We start from the raw sequence: 18,683 nt of genomic DNA, 5'->3' as shown, positions 1-18,683 counted from the left end.
GTCCTTCAACTCTTTAAAGAGTTTGAACATTTAGAAGCACTAATTTGCGCAAGAAACCCTACAGCATTTTGTGCAAAAAAACCTTGAGAAATTATTTTTATAAATTGAAAGAACCCAAACAGGAAGATAACTTCAGCCTGATACTGAATGTTAAAAACAAGAGGAAGGTGAGGAGCAAACCTGATGAACTCGGACTGGTCAGGGTCGTACAGAGACATGAGCAGCTCAGCATCTTCTCCGATGTTGCACACAAAGTTCTTCAGGTTCATGAGCAGACTGTAGGTATGAATCGTACTGAACAGGGTCTGACGCCTCATCTCAAGGTTTTGTAGCCGCTTCTGGAGAAATGCAAGGACAAAATAATGCATGGACATAGATCAGTGTATATATAGACTTTATCTATGTGGGTCTCCCAGGTTTATTCACAGCCACCAACTTACAAATGAAGACCTTTGAGCATTTTTCTTCTTTTATACGAGAGAGAGAGAGAGAAAGAGAGAGAGAGAGAGAGAGAGAGAGAGAGAGAGAGAGATTGCCATCTCAGATTGATAAAATACTGAATCGGTCCCCAACCTGGGATCAAGGCCCCCAGGGAGGCAAAAAGATCCCAGTGAGGACAGGAGGCTCCGTCTGTTCCGAGGTTGTCAAAGCTAGAATTACGCATATTATCTAAAATGATGATAAAACACTCACTGAATAAAGTCTTTTAGTAAGAGCTCATGTGTGAAGGTCTAATCCATTTCAATGTCAAAAGAAAAAATGTTCTGCTTATATCAGAAAAGAGACATTTTTCAACGGTAAAGATTCTAATGAACACAATCAATGTTTTTATTTTAATTTAACCTTTATCTAACCAGGAGAGAAACTCATTGAGATTCAGAATCTTTTTTTCAAGAGTGTTCTGGCCGAGACAGGCAGCAGCACAATTAACAGAGTTTCACACAAACAACGAGCAGCCACACATACAAATACAAAAGTACATCAATTGAGTTGTTAAAGTTGATGTTCATTTTTGCTGAGGGGGGGGGCTCAGCTTTTCTCAGACACAAGTAGGGGGGCTCCAAGAAAAAAAGGTTGGAAACCACTGAACTTGTTGATGAATTCCTCTTTCTCTCGACCTCTGGCGTGCAAGTTCTTTAAAATTGATTTTCTTAAGCGGTTGTTTTAAATCTTTATGCAGCAGCTGCCGATGTCAATCTGCACAATTTATACATGCATCATTTCAATATGCTAAGTCAGCGATAACAAGACTCCTGCACATGTGGCTCACCTGTTGTGAGAAGGGTTTGGAGGAAAACTTAATTCAAACAGGAGATGGATGTTGTCTGTTCGGCTCTGTGTGCCTCAAAAGAGACAATTAATACAACCAAACTTTAAAATATGCTTTTTTAAAGGGGTTTCCTACGGATACAAGAGGACAATTTTGTGGGCCGGAGTTCACGGAGGAAACAATGGAGACTCAACAAGTCCGAAAGATACAGGAGGAAAAAACTTCTGTGGACACTGGAGGACAGAAAGATCCAAGTCACTTAGTGGTACAGGTTTGGAAACACTGAGCCCATATCTTCAAACCCGGAGAGCTACGAGTGGGATTTGTTACTACAGTACAAAACAGTACTTCAGGACAATCCTGGATCGGAGGACACAAGCGCCTCACACATGCCTGCAGTCTGCATCAATCACCAACCAGTGTTCCCTGTCATACTGAACTCAGCTGTTTTACCAACCCTCTTCAATATTTCACAAATTCAATTAAAAAATCAGAAGAGCTGAAAGGAAGTTTGTCGCCAAAGTAAGTTTTCGCCTCACACCGTTTTTATTCATCGCAAAGAGAAACAACCCACAGTCCGCACGAGAAGTTCATTTGATCAAAACACACTATGTGTCTGTTGTTGAAGAGGAACACTGTGACTGTGTGACATTACTGTGATGTGTCAGCCGACAAAATCAAACTTAAAACGATCTCAAACTGGAATGCAGTAACATAAAAATTCACAGTTTGAACCAATTCTCAGTCTACCAGTATCAAGTTGATATGTTACACTATAGACCCAAACAGCTAAATATTTCAAGTTGACATTCATTAATTATTCAGTGAGTCTGTTATCATGATTTAAGTTCATATGTGCAAATTTAGTTTTGACAACCTCAGAACAGAAAAAGCCTCCTGCCCCTACTGAGATCTCTGACGCCCCCCCGGGGGGGCCGAGGCTCTGAGTTTGAGACCAACCGCCTATCTAATACATTCAGTTTCATTTAAGCACATTAACCCTCCAAACCCACAACATATATAAATGTGATCATTTTGAATTAACTCTCTAAGACATTCAAGAGAACCATTAATGAAAGTCCACTAAATGACAATTTCAATTTATTTCAAGGTATTATCACATGTCAAGCTACAATGTGAATATTAGGATATAAAAATCTAGATCAAACCTTCTCCTCTTGAATCCTGTCATCAACGCTGCGGGATGCGGTCTCGTGTGCCCTGAACAGACTGACCGTACTGGTCTGGTCAGGGTCCAGTGTGTTCCCTGCTTCATCTCGCACCACCAGGTCAAGTCCCAGAATCCTGAGCAGCACGGATGATCAGAGAGCATCACTTGAGTTATCTTAGACAATCACACAGCCATGACTCACACGAATAAAACTTTACAACAGCTTCTATGTCACAAGGCAATTCATTGCAGTACAATAAGGAAGCAGGATTCATACCGGTTTCCATAATCAATCTTTGCTGTGACTTTCTTTCTGAGCTCCACAAGGTCATCTTTAGGCAGCGTTCCTGACACTATCTGAGATCGATACTCAATGAGGCTGTAGGCCATCTGCTGAACACTCCTGAACTGGGATGTCTTGTTCGCCTGTCAGAACAAAACGGAACAAAAAAACCCTTCACTGTTGTGAGGCAGGAAAAAACAAGTCAAAGAGTACTGTGCACTCCAGATAGACAGGCTGATAAGAGAGAGGAAATCCATACTTACCACATAGAGCTTGTGCCATATCTGTGCCCATTCTCTCAGAGTCGCACCGAGCTCCTGCACCAGGGGTAAATCTGCTGGAATAATTATTTCCTGCTGGCTACCAGCCAGAAAAAGACAAAACGAAGATATTGGAAAGGAAGCTTATCACTAGCTGATCATGTCACATCATTTAAAAAGGACTGATGTGCATTTTTAAACATGATAAATAGTTACCCCACAAAGCCAAAAAGAGAATAAGTGATTCCTCACTCGTGCTGGTTATGAGTGCACTGATATTTTAGTGACAAACGGTATTGGAACACCTAAAGCATAGTTTGCGCTACAAGCATGATGTTATGTTTACTGATATGAGATCTCACCCTATTCCTTCAACTGTAGCCTCCTTTAAGTGGATGTAGCATGCTGGGAAAATGCCCTGAGGAAGCAGTAAGGTAATATTAGCATACGCACATCACAGCAGTAGTTAGAGGATAATAAAGTGCTGATAAGGAACTTACCTTCTGTGATTTCTTGCGTAGCGTGTATCCCCTATACCAGCCTGAGCAAACAGAAATAAAGAGGGAGACATGTCACAGAGAGACAGAGGCGGTGCACGAGGCAGGAGTGATGACAGTCCAGTCCGTCAAAAAAGACAATGTGTGAGACTCATTTACATGATTATGCATAGCTTATTGAGTGCAGCCTAGTTCAGAGATTCATTTAAGTGCCTGTGCCAGCTTGCTTAAGAGACGGGAAAGAGGGACGTGTCGGGGCCTGTTGTGTGTTCAGGCTCGCTCACCTTCCAATTTCTCAAGTATGTGCACCGTGTCCCCCACCTGTAGACACAGCTCCTGCTCTCCACTCGGATCATAATTGTAGATTGCTGAAGGACAAAAACGGGACGTCTCATTAAGAGGAACACACAATATTCATTGAAAGCTGTTGACAAAGACAAGATTTCTTCAGATAGTATGACTGACACGTTTCCCCCCAACCATATGGTCCAGCGGATTAGGAAAAACCCAAACCCCCAAAAAACACTCTTTGCACACAAGAGCACGTCTGTTTTTAAAAGAAAAGTTCTGGATCAGAGGCTCACACTTTGTCCCAGAAAACGGAAACCAATCCGCCCCCCATGTCTCAGAACTTGAACTCGAAAGCATTGAGGATCTTGATCTTTGATTTATTCCTAAACTTTCCAACAGCGGGCTGTGTGTTTGTGCGGCAGAACAGTGTGACTCAAACCTTTAGAGCATTTTGACGATTCTTAATTGAACCAAAAGCCCCGCGGCTGTGTTTAACGCTGCAGTAAATGGGACTGTGCTGCAGCAGGTAGCTTCAGTGTCAAAAGTCAGGAGCAGAGATGGCATCACACCCTCTATTTTCTGTTATTATCTTTCAACTGTAGTCTTTGGTAGGTAGTTACACTCTGCAGGGTTTCTTTACTGCCAGCTGGCTCACCAGTGAGGCCTGGCCCTGCCTACACTCAGTTTATTAACCTAACGGCTTTCCTGGAGGAGACTCCTATCTCTCCTTTGTTACTCTCTAACCAGGACACGTATGGGAGGGATCACACATGAACACGTCAGGCACAGACACAGACACGTACTACGCAAACACACACACACAAAAACCAGACAAGCCATTCCAAAAGAGAAACTTTGGCAAACAATACTGTATCAGAGGTCTTTGTCATGACTTGAGGGAGCCGCAATAGTGCGCAGCCACTCATTCTCTTAGGGAAATAGAGGAGCTATGAGCAGAGCTCTGCCCTGACTTGCATGGTGATAATGCTTGTTGCTGGAGGCTAGATTTCACAGCACGCTTCAACTGGCTCAGCTTATCACACCTCAGTCTGAATACCAAAACTTGACTTGACTGAATGCGACTACCCTTCTCTCTCCATGATTTCCTCCTCCCTGATAGATTCTTCCAGCTTTCCATAGGAAAACATTTGCCCAGACAAAACATCTCCACAGGGAATCGCTTTTTTATTCTTGGACTGTGTGTGTTTGTGTAACCAGCCCCTGGGCTCTTCAAATATTAAGTAAGACCCATGCTGCTTTATGTTGTATATGGGATATGTTATCACCTGCACAGGTTCATGCAAATGAAGCCTGGCTGTGAAGTCAGTCATCCGGGCAGCAAAAAGAAAAATATGCACTGGAACCATTATGGGTCCAGAAACTCAGCATTAGCAAAACACCTTCTTTGTCTCTTTTGACCCTTTGAAACTAAATGTATAATCAGCTCCTACAGCGTTTTGCATGCTTTTCTCTGACTGTTGAGGATTAAAATGTCAGATATTGTTGAAGCAGTTGCAATGAAAGTGGTGATCTTTTAATGCTTCCTTTTGTGTAACTCATTACACTTTTACTGTAAGAAACCCAGAGCCTCTAGTTGGTAGTCTACTCTAAGTGATGTCATCCACTAGTTTCTGAAGTGGAGCTTTGAAGCCTTGTGATGGTGGTTCCTCATATTAGAAAATGCTTTCTACTACTAACTTTTCTTCATGAAACAGGCAAAGAGCTGGAGCTGAGGAAGAACTTTTAGCCTCCTGAAAAACATCTACAACTCACCCGCCTGTCAGTCAGATCGGCCACACCACTAATTGGTCTTACCCCTAAAAGCAAAAGAGCAAAATGAAACATCTCTTAACTGTTTACAACTAGAACAAAATGCTGCAGCCAGACTATTAACCAAGTCCTCCAAAAGGTCACATTTAACTTCAGTTCTGTTTTCTTTGCACATGGCTTCCCACAAATTTCTGAATATGCATGGACCGGCAGCAGCCTACCCTCACAGAACTTCTATGGCCTTAAACTCCCGACAGATCTCTTAGGTCTTCTTGCTGGTGGTTCCACCCTCCAGTCTAAAGACCAAAGGAGACTGTGCTTTTGAAGTCGTAGCTCCAACACTTTGGAACGCTCTGCCTTTGGTTTTAAGATATGTGGGCACTGTTGACTCTTTTGAAAAGCAAATGAAGACCTATTTGTTTAGACTTGCTTTTGCTTAGTTTGTTTTGTATATTGTTGATGTTTCTGTTTATATACTTTTTGTAAAGCACTTTGTGACTCTCTGTACTCGAAAGGCGATATATAATTAAAGTTATTATGATATCAGAATGATTATGCATAACTCTTAAAAGAGGCTTAAAAACGGACAGTGTGCAAGAAAGAAAGTAGCTACTCCATGTTATAAACGTGTATATTTCTGCTGTAAAAATAGGCCTTTTAACACAGATGTTCATGAGACGGACGGACCGGCTTTTGGAGCCAGCCTCAAGTGGACACTGGGGGAATTGCAGTTTTGTGCACATCCACATTGAATTAATTTTTTACTACCAGATTTTGACTCTTGGAATTCACCAGCTCTCGTTTTCGGAGTAAAAAACTGTAGCACGCTGCGTTCAATAGATATACAGATAGAGTAAAGATCTCCTTTTTTTTTTTTTAAATGACAACATCAACCTTAGAGTATTCACATTCTTCATTTCAAAAAGGCGTGTTGCCGTTTTGTGACTTACATGGCAATACTCACATCGCTATAAGAGTGATTGGTCAAATTTGAGGAAGAATTTCAGTGATTGGCCAAAACTTCAAGCTCTCCCAGTGTGCACAGGGATGAATAGAATTTGCTCAAGGAACAGTATTCTTATCACAGAATCTCTTACTACAGCACAAACATTGACCTACAAAAGGAAATGTCACCTTACAAACATATATACTGACATAGGCCTATACTGCGAGATCTCTTCTCACAGAGTATTTGTTTCCAACAGGAAGTTATTTGTGCAGCCACAACAATATCGAATAAAACATGCACTGAAGAAATGACATCTGCCTCTGGTCACGCCGAGAGTGACAATGGTCCATTCACAGGCTTGACACAGTGTGCAGGCCTGGCAACAGCATGGCAATTTGCCAAAGTCAGGGTCCCAGTGGAGTGTGTTGTGATGCCACACTGTCTAAACTAAAGGCAACAGCGTGGGCCTTGGCAACACGGCTCATCTGTCCAACTTTGAGACAGAAAATCTTCCTCTTAAAACCTCCAACACCGAGCTTGAAGCTGCCGCTGTACATTCCAAGAAAACCTCTGTCTGTGTTCACGTTAATGTGCATACTAATTCTAAATCAAAGTCAGCTTCAGTCACTCTAAATGATTTATCATAGATGTGGATTAGCCGCCAACAATTAAAGACCACCACGGCTGAACAGTTCGAAGCAGCTGCTGGCAGCTCGTCAAACTTAGCGCCGTTAAAAGTAAATCTATTGTTCTCACCACTGAGTGGCTGTGAAAGCAAAACATAAACAACTCCTACAAGTTACAGCCAGGATACAACTCACAGACAGATAACAAAGAGCGAGAAGACACACACACTGACTCACACGCAAAAATGAGTCTAGCCACCAAACCTTGATTTTACAATGTTACAGACAGATTGTTCCCCCGAATTCATTTCAGTCTCAGCAGGAATAACTTTCAATCTAACACACGGAGAAAAAAAAAAAGGAAACAATAAAAGACTTTGAAGTGCCAGGCATATATCAGGATGCACAGATTCTAGTAACAAAGCCTGTAAGTAAAACAGGTGTCAGCTTGAAAGCATTAGAATCAGGAAAAAGGGAATATTATTGCTTTAAATCAATAAAAGACAGAAGCATTTTGTGAATTTATGAAGGTTCTCAGTTGCTAATAATTCAGTGATGTAATAATTAAGGCCTGACTGATTAATCAGCCAGCCGCCACTAGCATTTTCAGTGACTATCATTATCGGCACATTTTTATCGCAGGTATTACGATAAGAGTTATTCACCAGTCAAATAGAATTTCATTTGAGTTTCATTGTATTACACTAGCAGTTCTCTGTGGATTACAACAAGCATTAATCACTCTCCAGAGTGTCACGCCGTGATGCACGTACATGCGCTTTTTACTTTTTAGTAACTTTCCAGTTGGGTGACCATCTTGTCTTCATGATCTTTTCCAGTGTTTGATGTGTGGGTTACTGTGAGGTAAGCTAGCTAGATGGCTGAGATAGGAGGAATAAAGATGTGATTGATAAAGATCTTTGTTTGAAAACTGCAGAACACAATCCCAGCAGTGCTGATATTCTGTACAACAATCATGACCTTGAGTTTTGATGTTGTTCAGTTCTAATTCAACGAGCCATTCGCAGTTTCACTATACCGACCATGTGCTCTTAGACTTGCATGGCTTAATCTTTCAGACACGCAAGCAAGTTGAAGGCCTCTGAATGTTTGTCATGCGTTTGAATGTTGTGTCAAATGTCTGTGTACATTTATATCCATCTATCTCTACAGATTTCATAGATCTAAGAAAGATATCGGCCGATATATTGAATCTTTTTTTTTCCTCCTCAATATCAATATTGGAATAGGCCCTAAAAATCTCATATCGTTCGACCCTAGTAATAATAGTATCTCTCATAAACATGAATTCAAGCATATTCATATCAAGAGCTTCCACAGCAGGGAGAGGTACAGTAACTCTACATGAAGTCATTCAGTAAAAGTAGGTCTCTTAATGTCTGTTTTTGAGCCAACTCTCCTCAGGCAGGACGTTTCTAAAGTACAGAAGTCCTTCGCCTCCCGTCAGCCGTCTAGACAGCCAGAAACGATCTGTAGCTCGTAAACGGTGCTCCAGCTAATAAGTCCTTATAGGTTACCCATAAATCAAAAACTTAATTCTCAAGTTCAAAGCTTATAGTGCAAAAAAAGGGATAGAATTAGGTCCAGTGAGGGTTCATCTTTTAAGTCTAGTTAAAGACCCTGCTGCAACATTTAACAGACAGAAAATGACTACTGCCTTATCAGAGGGAGAGAGAGCACAGATGTCTTTATCCAGATCTGTAAAGAATTTATGACTGATGAGTCGTCTCTGTAGTTCATGAACACTAAGAAAACGGGGTCACCTTAATCAGGTTTGACATTGCAAGATGAACACACACAGGGATGAACTGATTGTGATCTTCGGAGGCGGCCAATTATTACAACTTTGGATTTATTTTAAGACTCCAAGCAGCAAAGATACCTACAGAGCAAACAACTTCGAGCTCTTCATATTTTTGTGGGAAACTGGTTCGTCATTTATTGCAACATATTAAAAAGGAGGAAGTTGTGATATTAAACTGAAACACTTTGTTGAAAAAGGGTACTAAATCAATTCTGCATGTTTGCTGTGATGAATCAAACGTAGATCATAATGATTACACATTAAAGTTCATGTGAAATTGTACAGAATTTGAGACTTAAAGATTATGATTACATTCACCTGGAAAAGTAGAGATGTACGAGCATGATTTGTGATTTTTTAGAAAGCAAGTCATGGCCCAATAGGAAGCTTGCACAACTGCCACAGTATGTGGATACCTGCTGCCTGCAGTGCAGTTAGTGTACTATGCAGTTAAGTAGGATACTTTGTGCTTCCAGCTGTTTCACTTTTACAATGAAAAATGTTTGCATATATTCAAAATGTGTGGACTGCTCAGAATTTTTATCTGAACCTTTTTTTCTAAAATCCCTTTCAGAATTTTTTTTTTTTTTTTCAAAACACAGTGACTACATCCTAATTCCCCAACTTAACCCCACCTCCTGACCCAAACTCTCTGTTATGAGAGCTCCCGCTGAGGATAGTGTGTCTCGTTTGCTTTTGGGGATCGAGGGGTCCTGGTGTTCTAACCCTCCAAAGGTCCCTCCCTGTAGAGTTTCTTTTGCTTTTTTTTTTCCCAGGTAGAGCCTCCAGATGGAGAGGTGGAGGAAAAGTCCCCGACTGCCTCAGTCTGCAAGAATGCTTACAGACTGAGGCAGTGTAACACGCGACATGGCTACAGCTGCAGGGAAAAAGCCCATATCATCACGACGCAGAAGTTAAAAAATGAAATTGGTTGTTTTAAATGTTTATGGAACAAAATAAATATTGGGTCATTATACCAAGCAAACACAAACACACATATCCCGTCTGACAGGGATTAATGTGTGCAGTTATAGTTGTCAGACAGCCATGTTTAAAGGTGTGTTGTAAAGGTGGAGTATATCTTTGATAGTGGTGGGCAGTGAATTTCAGTTTTGTATCGCTCTAACAGAAAATGATAGCTGACTAAATGTGCTCTTCCTAAATGGAATTAGAAGGTCAACTCGTGTGGTGCTTCTAGTGATCTGACTGCTGTTATGTTGGATTGTGAATGAGTTCAAAGGAGGACGAGTGGTGTTATGCTGTATTTTGTAGACCAGGCAGATGTTTTTGTAATATAGAAGAAGATATACTTTATTAATACCGCGAGGGGTTTTACACTCTGTTATTGAACCTGCTACACACAGGCTGAAATACATGTCACACATGCACAAACAGGATCGGACATGCACTAATGGAGAGATGTCAGAGTGAGGGGGCTTCCCTCAGCGAGCGCTCCTGAGCTGGTGGGATGGTTCGGTAACTTTTTTAAGGGCACCTCTGCAGTGCCCAGGAAGTGAACTGGCACCTCTCCAGCTACCAAACCAATTTCCAGATTTGATCCCCGACGGGACTTAAAACAGTGTCCCTCCATTTCCCAACCCAAACCCCTACAGACTGAGCTACTGCCGCCCCGAGGCACCCCAAGTATAGTTTGTCATGTTCTGACAATAAAGAATGTTCAACCACAATTAACCATCTGGTTTCTTCAACTTCCACTCAGAAGCAAAAATAAGTCTTACAATTTGAAAGAAATAATGATTTGACATTTATCGTGCTAATCATCTAAATCAACTGACATGAACATTTTTACTTATATCGCACAGCCCTACTTGCTCCTGTAACTCCCTTCTGGAGGGCCACTACTTAGTCACTGTAACTCCAAACTAGGGGTTGGGCCAAAGGGATGGAATTGGTAATGGGCTATTTTTTCCAATTTAGTAAACAATTCAACACACTGATCCCATTACCATAACCAATTAGTCAAAAACAACAACACTGGTTTCAAGCCAATTATCAGAATTACAAACAAATACGACAGCTTAGTTCTGGCAGAGTGTAATGTCAACAAAGCAAGTGCAATGTCAGTGATTAGTCTTATTGTACCAGTATGCATATATTTATTTAGTGACACGAGATTGCTACTCAAGTCTAGGTATCAAATCAGAAAAGAAAAAAATCTGAATGTCTCTGGCTGTGTCTACTAACCAACAGGTGCTATGGCGTTAGCAACATACTAAAATACGGATTATGCGATGTACTTCTGATCTGAGCTCGTTCGATGAGCTAGCATCAAGCTAACATGATCGCCGGTACGTAATTTAACAACAATGTGCAAACATTGATTACTAATAGGACAAAGTACTAATTTTAATATTATTTGGCAACATGTTAAATGTATTTCAGCACAGAACTTTTATTTTAAGCCGCTAGTTGGCTCTATGAGTGGACAGTCTGAGAGTGCAGTGCATTGTGGGGCGGTTTAGTATGACCAGTATGCTCCTGTATCATATCCTACTTATAATCCTGGCCGATCCGGGTATTTCTCGCATACACAAAATTGCATACTATGGTTTTGGTTTAAGACACAGCCTCTGTCAGACTGTATATCTCTAAACATTTTAAGATTAGAAGGTTTCTATAGATGGAATTCAATTCAGAAGAACAAGAGATCTCCTCTTGCTATCCTCTCTTAGTTCTGTGATAGATTTTCTGTTTTATTCTGGTGGGCAACTATTGTGAACTTGACCAGAGGTCTACAGGCCAGCTGGCCTCACTGTGTTTAAGCTGTGTATAAGCTGGTCATGTTTAAGCACCAACCAGAATTTTCACAAGTGACATCTTTTTTATCAGATTTCATAAAGCTCCCTCTGGAGCCACATGTTTAGAGAATTTTTTTTATCACTTGCAGGCTTACTTTGCAAGACCTGTAAACAATCTCTGATGCTTAAGAAGGGGGAACTCACCTGTCAATTCCTGCGTAACTGTTATCTCGCGAGGGCATCACTTGTAAACTCTCAATATCAATGGCGAAGTCTCACTGGGTTTTAATAAAATTCATGAAAGCATTTACATGATGCCCATTAAAGAGGCATTGCCCAAAAAAACGTATTAGAGCCACGGACACATTTACTCCCAAAAAACAGAGATCCAACAAATTAAACTAATGAGGGAGCCTACATGTTTTTCACCTGCTGGTTTTCAAAGCTCAGATGAGTCTCTGGAGGATTGCCTCTCTAAAGGATGTAGAAATTAAGCAGCAATCCTGTTATAGTGGTGCCACATATTCACAATTAAAGACTGATATCTTAATCCCCATATTACCCACATTTCCTTGTTAGCTAGCATGATATTGCTGATATTATCAGAGACTTGGTGATCTTGTTTTTCATTCCTAAACGTAGTTGCCTGTATTTCGGCACATCCTGGGATGATAATCGGATTAAAAATGTAAGACCTTGTTCAGGGTCTGATGGCATTTTAAGGATTAAGTACAGTGTGGGTGACTTCTGCCCTGTTTCTGAGGCGAATGGCAGGAGAATAGAGTAGTCAACACCATCACGCAGGGCAACCGTTTTAAACGCCATACTGGGATCTAAAAGGATTAACACAAAACATTCCTCGACATCAGCTGCTAAAACAAGGTCGTATATATAATCAAGAGAGGGACTGTGAGTGCTGCTCAACGCAGTGCCCCACACCCACGTGAATTTGTGGGTTAAAAATGTTTTTAGTCAACAGAGCATGCAGCACTGTCTTTAAAACCTGAGATAAAGTCACTGAAAGATCCAGGTCAGAGCACGAAGCCGAGGTATTTCCAGTCCTGGGCTCTGATTCACAAACACCCCAGAGAGACTACACACACTGGGCGTTTTCGCTATCACAACATGCAGGCTTTTCTTCAGGTGTAGCACAGCTGCTGCACACAAGGAAACAGTGCATGTAGCTTTAAGCACAGATTCAGCAGTGAGTCAGTGTGGTAACGGTAACCAATGACCAGCCTATACCTGTGCTGACAATAAAGTCAAACAGTAAAGTCATTACAGTAACGCTGAGAGGAATAATCGAGCCAGCTAGTTGTGCAGATCTGCCCTGAGGGCGTGGAGGAAGACCTGATAACAGGAACATGCATGCACAGTGCTTTGTACAGTATGCTCACAAAAACACATTCAGGGGGCAGAGCCACACCTTACTGAAAACTACTGAAGTGCAATTTAAAAATTGTGAAGCAATACAAAGTTTTGACACACAAAAATGACTTAAACATTTAAAAGATAAACAGTCCTCTATATGTTAACTTTATGTAAATGCTCCTCTCTTATCTGACATGCATACAGCACAGTCACAGCAGAGGCTCCCATGTGGGGCCCTACTACAGGAGTCCTTGAGGGGTACTGTAAGGCACCTTCCAGCAAATTGAGACTTCATTGAAGTTCGCCTTAACTTCAACAAGTCCGCTCGGCGAGATTTAGCACAATAATGACTGATAACCTGTGCTCATTTGGACTCTTGGCTCCTTCCCATTTCCCCTCCACGCCTCATATGGACAGTGATAAAAGTCATTTCTTACTTCACAGAGATATGCAGTCTCTATGACAACGAGGAGAGTAAATGTGGAGTTTTCTGCGTTACAGAAGAAAAGTTTGTGAAACCAACCTGAGCTAATTATAGGCTATCCGTCGTGTCCCACCACCACCACCAACAACAACAACAACAAAGTAACCACTGAAACTTTGTGTTTCCCAACTCCACAGTCCCCTCTCCCTTCAAGTTAGTTTAGTGGCTGGAAGTTTACTCGGAGAGTGAAAAACACACGAAGCAACCATATGAGAACTTACCGACTCCGTACTTCTCTTTTTTAGTGGGAATCCAGCGGGTCATTGTGGGGAGAGACGTAAGAGTTGGTTGGATGAATAAATAACTATGTACAATTGCTGAACGAGGACAGGCGGTGCACTCCTGCTCGTCCTGAAGTCTACAGTTCCGCCATCATGACTTGTGAACGGGGAGGGGAGGGCACACACACGCACGGCGGGGCTGGGAGAAAAGAGAGCCTCCTACACTTCAGTCTAGGCTACCCCCACAATAACAACCCATAAAATTCCCATTACACCACAGACACTCTTTTCAGCAAGGGGTTATCTCCAGGAGCCCTGTCCGAGGAGCATGTTCATCCCCCATCATCATTCAATCGATAGCTGTTACAATTCCTCATAAATCTTCAAATGATCCAGAATTGAATTCTGGGAAATTATAATGAGACTGAAGTAGGCGACCCTTCGTTTAGCTTCAAGGACTCCTGGTGGTGTTGGCACTTCACTTTCAAAACAACTGGCTCACCATTTGACAATCTTGTGTGTTATAAATCACTTATGCGTCATAAATAAATGATCACCTGGTTATTGTTTTTAATTTAAAATGAGATTGAGTTGCAAACTCCCTGCTGCTGCTCACATTAATTCATTTAGAGCCACTGTACTCAGAGCATGAGCATGAATGGACTTCACCAGGGACATAATCATATCACATCAGGCTATATTTGGGTTGGCCATGCAGCTGTTTCATATAAGCAACAGAATTAAATGTCTGTACAGAAGACTACGTAGGCCTAGGTATACTAGCCCGAACAACTTTGTTGAATTTCCATTAATGAGGCTGTGACTTAAATGCCATTCAGCATGGCCAGCATATCCTTAATGTTGCTCAACACCCTCCTTGCTCTCCCAGTAAAGTAATTTACAGCTGCTGGTGGAGATCTGGTAGCCCACTTAGCCTTTTGTTTGCCCACCGTGTGTGTGTGTGTGTGTGTGTGTGTGTGTGTGTGTGTGTGTTGGTATGCATGTGTACGTGTGTTTTCTGTGGCCTCTGGTCGGCCAAATGGTGCTGTCAATAATGTTCAGCCATTCATCGCTTTTGTTGTTCCCTTTGACAGGGTGATGCCCATTTATTTTCCATCCATTGTGCTGCTTCTGCTTTAAAAGCAGCTTGTGGCGAACGAGCAGCAACATAACACAACACATTCTGATTGAAAGCTATTATTGAACCTTATTATTTTGTAAAGGAAAAAGCTACTGAGTTACTGCAAAATAGGACTCTGAGAGGCTGGTTAAAACTATAATCAAGAATACCGAAATTTCAATGTCTTTAGATAACATTTGATTTTGTTGCTCTTTTTAACACATAACACCAAAGAGAAGTTACACAAGGAGCATAAATATGTGAATTGTTCTGAAGTATTCAAACATATTGACTGGGCTTATCCTGAAAAGCAGCTATGAGAGATGTATTTTACAGCTACATGTAGAATTTACAAGGTTATGGCTCAAGCTGCTACACATGAATATCATGACCTATTTTCTGGCTGAGCTGTAGGTGCCTGCTCAGTATTTGATTTTATTGGGAAAAAAGAGCCTTGAAAGTGATTGTACTCTTTTCACCCCTGATTTTTGGAATGCCTTCAGCCAACAATCTCACACGTCTCATCTGAGACGTGTGAGGAGTTGCTTTGGGTGATCAGAAGTTGAAAACAATCAAAAAGGAATACAATATTGCCATCACCTGACTGCTTTGTGCTATTGCATACAATAGACAGTTAATCTTATCCTTAAGAGTTTTTTGTATTTCTATGAGACTTTTAATTAATTGCTTTCACCGTTTAACTTTTCCCCCACACAATCTTTAAAGAGAAATAATAAATTCAGATGGTGGGGTTCTGGTCAGGATTTGGGTTTGCGTGCATGTCTTGCAGTAGAGTTTGTGACATTTTGACAAGCACAGCTGAACTCTGGAGTTCATTTGGAGTTGAACGCTCTATAAGCAATCGGAGCAGACAAGCCCGAGTCTTCACAGGAGATCCCCACTCGGCACATCTTCTAATTTGGATCAGAGTGGGTTATGTCTCAGATAAACCTTTTTTTTAAAATAAAAACTCCCCCACAAGATGCTTAGTGATAGTGGTTATATAAAGAAGAGAAAAAAATCCATCATCCAACTGTGTGCAGATGTGCGAGATAAATGGAAACAGGTGCACACGTGGATATGGAGCTGAACATAAAGACTGATTGCTTTCACATTCTGTTTGAAAGTAAGGATAAGGCTTTGATGAGAGTGGGCTGCAGTTATTCAAAATTGAAAATATACTGTTTTTGTAAAGAAACATACTATTCTGGCTGCTTACTCTGCCAGAAGGCCTCAGTGTGCATCCTCACCATGAATGAACATTTGGCATGAATATGAAGCAGGAATAATATATATGTTCCCATATCTGGAGTCCTACTTCCTACACTCTGGGGGATTGGATTGTTGTTTGTTTGTGTGTGTACATGCTTGAGTGCATGTGCCTGTGTTTATTTTATTGTTATGGGAGGCAAAAAGATGAAGCATCTCATATGAATGCAATGTGCCATTTAAAAAAAAAGTTGACCTGATTTGACTCCACTTACTCAGTAGCTGACATTACTAAGCTCAATGAACTGTGATTTCTATGATGTCAAGGACTTCAATGCTTCAGCGGCATCTGAGAGGTAGGCTCTTAAAACTGGTCGTAGCCCCCACTGAGGTGTTCAATTCCTGGGACAAAAGCAGACAAAAGGCCCTTAATGGATTTATGGGGCCACTGCCAGCACTGCATGACGCCGTAGGCAAATTGGGTCCTGGATTCCACCTGGTAGTCTGGCAGCAGAATCAGGTACTAGTCTGGTCCCGCTATGCTGTGCAGATTAGTCAATGCACTTTTGTGTGCACTGGGACTTTACATCCTGCGGCAATGTTTGATATGCAGAACACTTTTGTTGCAGGTATATATCAAAACTTTTTGACTTTTACAGAGTGCCTTTTAACAGATTTGTTTCTTTTAGCGCCTGCAGCATGACGCACAGCAGATCCCGCGTCACCATGGTCACTGATGCAAGCTGTCAATATTTATCTGTTCTAATATTTGCACCTTCCTGTACATTCACTCTGTTTGTGAGATATCATCCAGTGGAAAGGCACATCCTGGCCAGGTAAATTGTGTTATTTTGCACAGAACAGCTTCACCTGCAGCCCAGACTGAAGGAGCCCAGACGTGACAGCAGGAAATATACAGTGTTCACATGTGACCACAGAATCAGTCTTCTGCTGGTAAGTAAGGGCTAGCACATTTATATCCACAAGTCAAACATCTCATTTCTAGGCTGTGATGCATGAGGACGGCTGTGCCCGGAGGCTCCCCCATTTGTCTCCATCTGACTCAGTGAAGCATCCTTTGTGCCCCTGTAGTGGGTACATAAAGTCATCTGAATACTGTAGCTATGTATGCCACCAGAGAAGCAAGGATCTATTATTAGCGCAGAAATGACACATATTTCAATTAAAATAGTCTCTGTCTGCTGTCTTCCAGGCTAATTCCACAGAGCCTTCTAATTAGTGATTTTCTGGGATCAGTAGAGGGAGCCACAACTCTTATCTAAGGCTTGCTTTTCTTTGTGGACACAAAGCATTGCTGTGTGACACCCCAAAAGGCGGACGTAACCACCCTCTCTGTCTGGACCGAGGCCCAAGCTGTCTGAGACTGTGCCCCACTACAATTTAAAAATTATAACCAGGATAAGTGTCTCCTTCAAGGTGAGAGTATCATATTTGAAAAGACGAGGGCTGCATTTTAACTCTGGTATTCGAGTATTTTTTATTTTTTTTCCATTGCAGGTGCCTGCTTCTGTTTGAACTACAGACCTGTATTTTACCACAGATTCGGTTTACTTGCAAAGTGTTTCTCAGGTTTGCAGATCAGATTTCTAACGCTGAGTGCATAGTGTATTGCTATATCCCGTGTCCTCCTGAAATGTTATATGCATTTGTTTTAATAGAAAGCTGAAACTCTTTTCCTGGAGTAGACACTATTTCATGGCTCTGAGATCCAGCCGGCCCTTAGACGCTGCACTGTCTAAACCAAGGCAGAAATAAATACTGATCGATAAAGCCGTTTTTTTCCCAGTCCTGACAGTGACGTTTATTTAACAGTTATATCATGCATTAGAATAAGTTTGTTTTTTTGTCTAGCAAGAATGCACCAGTGCTGTGATTATCATCTTAAACGTGTTCGTCAAACACATCATATCTATTTCAGGGTAACTGTAAAACCACAACATGTTTGTTTTATCTTTGTACAGGAAACTTGCTGCTGGCTGTGTCTCCTGCTGCCCCTTCAGCACTTTGTTTTTCATCAAAGGATCCTGAGTCTGGGAGGTCTCTGTGGGCTTCAGTGATGGGCCTCTCTCCCTCTGACACACTGTTTGCCCACATGAGGTAGAGGGAGTTGTAAGATTTATATACCGGTCTGTTCACAGCCCAAATATGACAGATGAAACTCAATATGTGGAAGATGAAATGCTGTGAAAAGAAATGATACAGCGTTGCTTTGGTAGGATACATTTATAGAGGATCTGTGTCTCACCATAACCTTAGACACACCAACACTTACACTGTTCACACACACACACACTTTCATCCTGCAAGCACAGGTGACACAAGAGCACCTAAAGGAGTCTCTATATATACTCCTGGTGGTTTGTCTTTCCTGAGGGCTCTATCACTCCTTCAGCTTTCTGTTTGCAAGATTTCTGTGTATTAAAATGCAGGCAGCAGTGCAGTAGTGTACTTTCAATCAATAAGAAAACATTAACAGTATTGCTATCTCTCTGGGTAGTGAAAGGTGTGTGTAAGTGAAGCCAAATTCATCGTAAAGTAGAATTTCTAATCATTAAA

At 41.5% G+C, this 18,683-nt stretch overlaps 1 protein-coding gene across 2 annotated transcripts in view; it reads right to left on the bottom strand.

Moving 5' to 3' along the window:
• The window catches only part of dock5 (dedicator of cytokinesis 5), a 42,235-nt gene extending 28,301 nt beyond the window's left edge, over positions 1-13,934 (bottom strand). For both annotated transcript variants that reach the window (XM_020631073.3, XM_020631074.3), the window contains exons 1-8: positions 13,778-13,934; positions 3,766-3,849; positions 3,485-3,525; positions 3,347-3,402; positions 2,988-3,084; positions 2,719-2,867; positions 2,440-2,575; positions 181-338 (exon numbers count right to left, since the gene is read on the bottom strand). In XM_020631073.3, coding sequence (XP_020486729.1) covers positions 181-338; positions 2,440-2,575; positions 2,719-2,867; positions 2,988-3,084; positions 3,347-3,402; positions 3,485-3,525; positions 3,766-3,849; positions 13,778-13,820 — 764 coding nt within the window. In that variant the 5' untranslated portion in view covers positions 13,821-13,934. The remainder of the gene's footprint in view (positions 1-180; positions 339-2,439; positions 2,576-2,718; positions 2,868-2,987; positions 3,085-3,346; positions 3,403-3,484; positions 3,526-3,765; positions 3,850-13,777) is intronic.
• Positions 13,935-18,683: the final 4,749 nt, after the last annotated feature.

The sequence above is a fragment of the Labrus bergylta genome, chromosome 2 (genome assembly GCF_963930695.1).
Source record: "Labrus bergylta chromosome 2, fLabBer1.1, whole genome shotgun sequence".
Classification (NCBI taxonomy): domain Eukaryota; kingdom Metazoa; phylum Chordata; class Actinopteri; order Labriformes; family Labridae; genus Labrus; species Labrus bergylta.
This window is presented reverse-complemented; position numbering and strand designations above follow the sequence as displayed.